This window comes from Montipora capricornis, chromosome 6 (genome assembly GCF_036669925.1).
Source record: "Montipora capricornis isolate CH-2021 chromosome 6, ASM3666992v2, whole genome shotgun sequence".
In the NCBI taxonomy this organism is placed as follows: Eukaryota; Metazoa; Cnidaria; class Anthozoa; order Scleractinia; family Acroporidae; genus Montipora; species Montipora capricornis.
Genome location: NC_090888.1, coordinates 53,254,129 through 53,261,971, shown reverse-complemented (window position 1 = coordinate 53,261,971; position 7,843 = coordinate 53,254,129). Strand labels below are relative to the sequence as shown.

General features: G+C 41.0%; 1 protein-coding gene across 2 annotated transcripts in view; it reads right to left on the bottom strand.

The window, feature by feature from the left end:
- Nucleotides 1-2,007: 2,007 nt before the first annotated feature.
- LOC138052480 (uncharacterized) overlaps nucleotides 2,008-7,843 on the bottom strand; it is a 38,234-nt gene continuing 32,398 nt past the window's right edge. For both annotated transcript variants that reach the window (XM_068898988.1, XM_068898989.1), the window contains one exon: nucleotides 2,008-6,238. In XM_068898988.1, the coding sequence (XP_068755089.1) occupies nucleotides 3,456-6,238 (2,783 nt within the window). In that variant the 3' untranslated portion in view covers nucleotides 2,008-3,455. The remainder of the gene's footprint in view (nucleotides 6,239-7,843) is intronic.

Genomic DNA, 7,843 nt, shown 5'->3' with positions numbered 1-7,843 from the left:
GTCGTTGCACCTTCAAGTGAGGAAAGCGGTAGGGTTAGGTTCAGGGCTAGCCTAGAAACTTTACGAGTTTTTCACTGAGCACTACCTTGAACAATGACGTCGCAACAAAAATCAAGACGATGAGGTCATAATATTAATATCGATATTTAAAATGTGCCATATATCGCTAAATTCTGCGCTTAGTCTAATTTCGAGTCTATTTTTGCGACCGTTCGCACTTTATTTGATCGACGTATTCCTACAAAAAAATAGCCTTTAAGGTGGCTCAAAGGGGTGTTGGCACTTTCATTTTGATGAATCAAATATGGAGGCAGTGTGGCCCAGTTGTTAGGGCGCTTGCCTTGAGATCCGGAGATCCCGGGTTCAAGACCCGCTCTGACCACTCAATGAATTTGTTCCTGGTAGTCCCTGGTTCAACTTCCCCGCTGCACTTGTAAATAGCCAACTGGTTTGCCTCCGGCCAGTTGGGATTCTTAACAGTTGTTGTTGTTGTGTTCTGTTGTTCCGTTGATTGTTTCATTGGCCCTGAAAAGCCCCTAATGATGGGGAGCGGTCAATTAAGTATGTATTGTATTGTATTGTAATCATTACTACCAATCTTAACACGTTATTACTCTTACACGGGTATCAAAGAAATTCCCAATTATTGGTGAACAAATTATGAAACTATTTTTTATATGATCGGCTATCATAGCAACACTTTAAACTGTTAAAAGTACCCCTAATTGTAGCTTTAAACGACAATAACTCCCAAAACAAGCTCGGTGATCCCCATTTTTTTATTGTCGGAAAATAATTAGCATAATAAAATACAATTTTTTGCAAACTTGAAAGAAATTTGTAGGGGCTCAGGATCCGCTTCTAAATATATATCTTTTCGACCATAAAAAATGTGGGTCACTGAGCTCGTTTTTGAGTTATTTTCATTTAAAGCTAAAATTGAGTGTTTCTAACAGGTTATAGTGTTGCTATGGTAAGCTATCTAGTGGAAAAAGAAATTTAGAACTTGTTCACATTCTCGATCCCAGAGCTCTTCCCTTTTGCGCATGTCTGACGGGCTTGACGGCGGAAAGAACTCTGGGCAACTCCACTCAAACCTCCAGCTTTGATTGGTCATCAGTTGAATCAATGAAATTACTTCTGATTGGCCAACTCGGTACACGCGAAAAACCAAATCGTTAGGAGTCATTTGTATAGTATAGTAGTATAGCACGTCCGTGAATCTTGTTTGCAAAACTCAAGCATGCGCTTTGAGACCTCAATACTTTGATTTTGGCTTCGCTTGCGAAGAGTTACCCAGAGCTCTTTCAGCCTTCACGCCCGTTAGACATGCGCAAAAGGGAAGAACTCTGGGGTCGAGAATGAGAATAAACTTATTCACCAATGATTGGGTATTTGTTTGATACTACTATAAGGTAACAACCTATGAAGTAATGACAGTCACTGAAAAATAGATGAAAGACTGGTATTGATGATCCATGAAAGTACATGAGCTGGGAAGTGCTAGAAACCGGTGCTACCCACCTTAAGGTACACCGTGGGCAAAAAAAAAGGCAGTGAGTGATTCCGAAAAGATATTCTAAAGGTTGAAACAAATGAAATTAGTTTTGAAACCGGTTCATCACTTAACAAACGTTCATGAACATGGGCAATCTCGTACCTTTCGTTCCTTATACACACTTGGTGAAGAAAGATCCGTTAGGTTTAGGATTTTGATTGTTTTATTTTACTTTTATTTATTTATTTATTTATTTATTTGTTGCTCCCGCAGGGTTTTGGCCGAGGAGGCAACCTAGAAGCCCGCGTAAAAAGGGAAATATGTAAATTAATATGTAAATTGGTAGGTATTGTATAGGGGAAAGCAATCTCGATTTGCTCAACCGAGCGCGCAACATGGTATCGGATTGCTTAACAGGGCGCGCAACGTGGTATCGGTATTTTTCACCGAGTTCGCGAGGTGTTTTGGGTAACTTGAGTCACGAGGCAGAAAGTCACAAGGAGCATCGATATCGAAGGTTCAGCATAACGATTGAAGGTGAGTAATTTTCGAATATTTACATCGCTTCCTTTTACTTTGAAAATCAAAGATTACAGTAGCTGATAGAAAATCATATTACCTGCGTCAGAAATCGACTTTTCAAGCACAAATCATAAATAGGGGCGACGATTTGTCAGACAAATGAAACCAGACTGATTAGAAGGGCACCCAACGAGAATATAGTTCAAAACCACTTAAACATAGCATTGTTAAACGTATTTTAGAATTAAAACGGTAGATATAGGTATATTTTTATCCCCTAAAAAGTTTTGATCTGTTCGGATTTCCTAGCTGAAAGTCTAGTGAACCGAAAATTATAGGGATCAAAACTTACCTTTTCGAAAATTTCAGCCAGAAAAAAGGTTCCCGAAAATTCTAGGTGACCTTTTTAGGGTAAAAATCCGTTAAAAATGGGCAATTATACCATTTTTCAGATGTTCGAAAATCCTAGAAGAGGAAGGCAAGCAAGAAATTTTACAACAAATGTTCCGAAAATTCTAGATGTCAAATCGTCTACCGAACAGATATTTTCCAAAAATTGACGTTGGGTGCCCCTGACTGATTAGGGCGACAGACTCGGCCACAAACTGCTACACGCAACCTCAGAAAGCAAAAGCATAGTCTCAGTATCAAAATTTTCAAACAATCTTAGATCATTTTTACAACAGGTATTCACAGCTAATAATGATAATTACCGATCCGAATATAATAAGCGAGTTTTGTTCCTATTTTATGATCAAAAAGATGACGACGAAATGTTGCCTTTTAGTCACTGAATGTTCATGTTCCTGTTTTACTATCATATTTTCAAGGCATTTTCCAAAATTATGTAAATTGCTTTTCAATTGATAGCGTATAGTATCAAATAAAGGTTGATGGAAATTAAAAATAAATGTTGTTAGTTGTTGCCCATCCTTTCCTTGCATCTTTCACTTTCATTTACCTACCTAATTAAATGTAACATAATGTGAAGACATCACGATGTGCAGCACATATTAATTGGAAAACACCTCAATTGCCATCCGTATTATCTCCGGCGGGGGCAGATGTAGTGAAAACTATTACCAGTTTATTTTTCATACAATAAAACGACCGACAGTAAAACAGAAATACAATCGAACATGGTACTGTACTCTAACCACGCGGAAGTCCAGATCAGAACTTTTGAGGGTCGCTCGTTTCCCGACCGCTGGTCGAAGCGAAAGAACGCTCTGGGTACGAGATAGAAGCCTGGAGGGAATGCCAGTCCGGCCATCGGTCAATAAAGGAGTTTCTCTGTCAATGAAAGGAAACAGAGACAAGAATACATAGAAGAAGGAAAACGAAATAACGGAAACGAACAAAAATTCCGTCAGTCAATCAAAGCATTTTCTCTTCCTTTCCCTTGAAAATGGCGAAACAGTCAGTTATGGGAACTTCATGGAGAGTTATCGCAGAGACTCAAGCTTCGAGTAGTTCGCTTGACATCTTGGTGATCAGGCCCAAGGTGTTTCATGAAAATGGATAGGGCAAGTTCAAAATGCTTCTTTGCCTGATCATTCTCACCCAATTTATACTCAACAACACCCATGCAATCGTAAACACGTGCAACTTCCACGTGCTCAGTTCCCAGCTTTTCAAGAAGAATGATCCGGGCTTTTTCAAGATACTCATTTGCCTGTTGCTTGTTAGCCAACAAACTCTGTAGTAAACCCAGGGAATAGAAAGTTCGGCCGACGTCAACATGGTTAGAGTCAAGCCTTTTCAAGTAAATAAAAAGTGCCAGCTGAAGACTCTTCCCTGCTTTCTGGTAGTCACCTAAGTCACACTGAACAGCACCTAGGTGACGGTACGTATAAGCGGCATCGTTATCCAGTTCCAGATTCAGTTCTCTAAGAATGTGTAAAGAACTACTAAAATGCTCCTTGGCTTGCTCCAGATTTTCCAGGCGCCTCTCTACTTTACCTAAGAAACTGTATATACGCGCTAGTTCGACTTTGTCTTGTTCGACTTGGCCTTGTTCCAACTTCTTAAGATAAATTGACTCGGCATGTTCTAAATGCTTTTTTCCTTCCTGATGGAGACCCAAGGAACTACTGACTCTGCCCAAACCGGTGCACCCGCGTGCCAGTTCTCTAAGACCTTCATGTGTCTGAGTTCCGTCGATGGCCGTTACAGCAGCACTAAAGTACTTCCTTGCTGAGCGGAACTCGCCATTGCATTGTGTGATTCGGCCAAGCCTTCGCAAGTGAAACGAACCACGAGAGGTATCTGTGATGAAGGGGATTAAAACCCTGCGTTTCTCGCGGCCTGTAGCAGCAAATACGCTTTCGATTACCGTGGATAGAGTTTTCAAGTGTCCAACAAAATGTTTAGTTTGAGCGACAGAATCTAACTCGTTCCAGGTCCAAGGTATTGTTTCGTCAATGAATTGGTTGAATGACATTACTGCTGCATGAACATTTCGAACATGTTCATTCGAATTCATACTGTCATTAATCACCGTGAGTTTGACGATGTTGTGTACCACTTGGTGTAGGCGAATGTGGACACCGTCCTTCCTTTTGTCGATTAGAATAAGAGATGAACCTTGGATACGTAGTCCTATATCCTCCTTATCTTGATGTTTATCCACATTCAAAACGTAATTGGTCAAAATGTCTAACCTCAATGGCTGTGGTGCACAGAAAGAGAGGAAAGTAAATACATGCTTCATTACCTCATCACAATTCAACTCTCTTTGAACAGCAATCTGGATCGCTGCGGTCATAGTTTTACGGTAACTTTGGTTTGCTTTGGCAAGAACGTTTGCGGTTAGGGCACGCTTGCCTTCATTTAACTTTGTCAAGTAGTCGTTCCAGCCAAAATTTGGATCTAGTTCACGCACTTTTGCTACGTAAAATGCTGCGCTGGCTAACGCAAGAGGCTGGTGGTCCAATGCCTTCGCGACTTTATTTGCCACTGTTGTATCGTCTTTGATACCAGAAATCGTCGCCAGCAGAAAGCTACTAGCTTCGGATGTCATTCCTTGGCTTATAGAGATATGACGACATAGAGACTCGGAGCTGTCTGGAGGGATACACGAGCAGTCCTGTGTTGTAATTAACAACTGGCCCTTTCCCCATTGCTCATTTCCAAGCTCAGGAAGGAAACCCAGCGTGTCAGACAAACTAGTCACATTGTCAACTACAAGAAGCCACGATTCGTAAAACGAAATTTTTGTCCCTATCAATTTTCTCAGATTGTTTATTTTCTCTTCTATCGGCTTATCCTTGGAACTGTGGATGCTGGTCACTGTAGGTTCAGGACAGCTTACTGTTGTTGCCAATGACACGTAGGATTCCAGAAGTGTTTCCCTGTTTTCAGCATTTAAAGTTTTCACAAATGACGGCGAACTGGACCCGTCAATGGTCTTGTCATAGACTCTCTTGGCCACTAAGCGAGCCAGTTGAGATTTGCCACTTCCAGGATTACCAGAGATATAAAAGTAACTAAGCCTGTTTTTATTAGTGTCTCTCAGGTTGTCCAGCTGATTTACTATTGTGGCGACATCACCCTCACGACCTGCGATTTGGTGAGGCGGTACTGGTGGAAGGATGCAAAATGACTGCTTATGAAGTTGTTCTTTCTCACTATCGATAGGGTTGGTATATTTCTCCTTTTCCCTAGGTACATGTACTTCTCTTCTAAGCCTATATGGTTCTTCTTCAATATTCGTGAGAACCGGAGGAGACTCCAAGTCGGTCAAGGAACTAATTTTGATAAATTGGGTTTCGGCGAAGGGTAGGCCAAGCGCGTGAAATACACTCTCGACTTTGCGAACAGCATTGTTATAGAGCAGGTCTGAGAGTCTGCCCCCTGCCGTGTGAGCGAAGTAAGTATTGCGAAATTCTTTGAGATCTTCTACGTTAGAGCGGATCAGCGGGTTAAGTCCGTGGATAGAATTGGAATAAAGAATGGCATAAAAAAGCATAGTGCAGTCCCATTCAGCTGTATCACCTTTTTTCATTATTTCCAAAAGCCTGGCATTTCTTCTGCGGTTTATACTGGATTCGGCATTGAGGAAATCCAATCCATTCTTTTGTGTGTCTTGCCATTCACCAAGTGTTGTCTTATACCGGTTGTCCCACTCCTGTTTGAAGATTGACCGCAAACCCTGTTGTACTGTTCCAGAGACAATGTAGCAGACCCTGAGGTAGTTGAGCTCCTCTTTAGTGAACGCTGGTGAAATAAGATAAGATAAGATAGCATGAGATTCAACAACAACATTGACTTTATTTTTACAATTCAGTGTGGAAAAGGCACCGTTAGCAGAGCTTTTTCAAATGGGCTACTTGAACTGACGATGTATATAATAAGATCATTTTAAGAAAACACACACACACACACCAACCCACACACACCTATACGTGCCCCTGGCTACTTGTGGGGCCTATGTTACCCAGCCCCCCTTGTGAGGACTACGTCTTCTTTTGCAATTATCCAAACAATGTTTGGTATGGTTATTGCTTGATGTCTCATCTCTTGATACATCCCTTCAAATGTTTTAAAAAAACTTTAATTTTCTTGTGGGGACTTAGTTGTGAGGACGTGACCATAAGTCAAGTTTAATGCTTGCGAGGACATCAGGCAATACTCAACTAATGGGAACAGGCCAACACACACACAAGATAAGGTAGGGTATGGTAAGGTAGGATGAGATACGATACAAGTTTATTGGATAAATACGGTTAGCTATTGTGGTGGATTCTCTCTGGCCTGACATGTCACAAGTCAGGGGCTGAGACACCTTACCAGCTAGTTTATAGGTATTACATATTAATAAAAAGACAAATCGCTGAAATAACATCATTTTGGTAAGAAAATGGCGAGGCCAATTTCCTCTTTGGTAAAGCCAGTCTCTAAAGTGGTTGGCAATCTGTTTGCAAACATAACATTTATTAATGCAACATTGTTGCCAAATCAGCATTTATCTGTGTGGTATACAGGTATGCAGTTGAAAGGATGAGGGCATATATTTTCAGTTTAAATTTTTCGCATTCATTTTCTGGTGACAAATAAATGCAATGGAAATGGCAACTTGCACTGAAGGGCGAGAGAAAAAAAACTCCGCCGACCCAGCAAAATCACATCGTCTGGGTATCCCGAAATTTCAGGATCGAAAATCTCTTCCTTGGTATTCTCTTGCCCTTTCTGAAGGACTGCTAGCAGTTTTTGTTCCGCGAAACCACACCCAGTTGTTATTCTGAAGCCAATAAAGTCGCATTTAGATACGATATTATGTCGAATGCAGTTCGTAAAGATTGAAAAAATGTGACTTGGAGATTCAAGGAAGACTGACTTAATCCTTCATAGTCTTGATACAAGCGCCCCAAGACATAAAAGGTGGTTCCACAGTTTTGTTTTATCCTAACTTTTTATAGTGGTCTTGCGCGAAAATCCATCGACACTTCTGGAAAGAGTACCTCAAAATCAGTAAAATAGCCAAGTTTGTAGGTTTTGTCTCCTGAAACAAAAACTAGCCAATAGCACATAAATGCCTGTGATACTAGCTTTGTAGAACCATGCATGTCTCCGCTACTTTGCAAACCACGACTCTCAAGCTCGGTCAACTTTCTCACTATGATGCGCTCTTTCTCGGAGTGTCGGCACAAAGAAACCTTAACCTAAGGCGCGTGCTGTTAATTATTTTCATTTCCCACTCTTATAAATAATTTTAGCGTGTTCCAGTCCTGGGGATGACCGGGATGACTTCTTGCATGAGCTCCGCTAGGGTCTCAATTGTCGTTCACCAGTTGACTGGAGAGTGAATGCAATGAAGCTGGG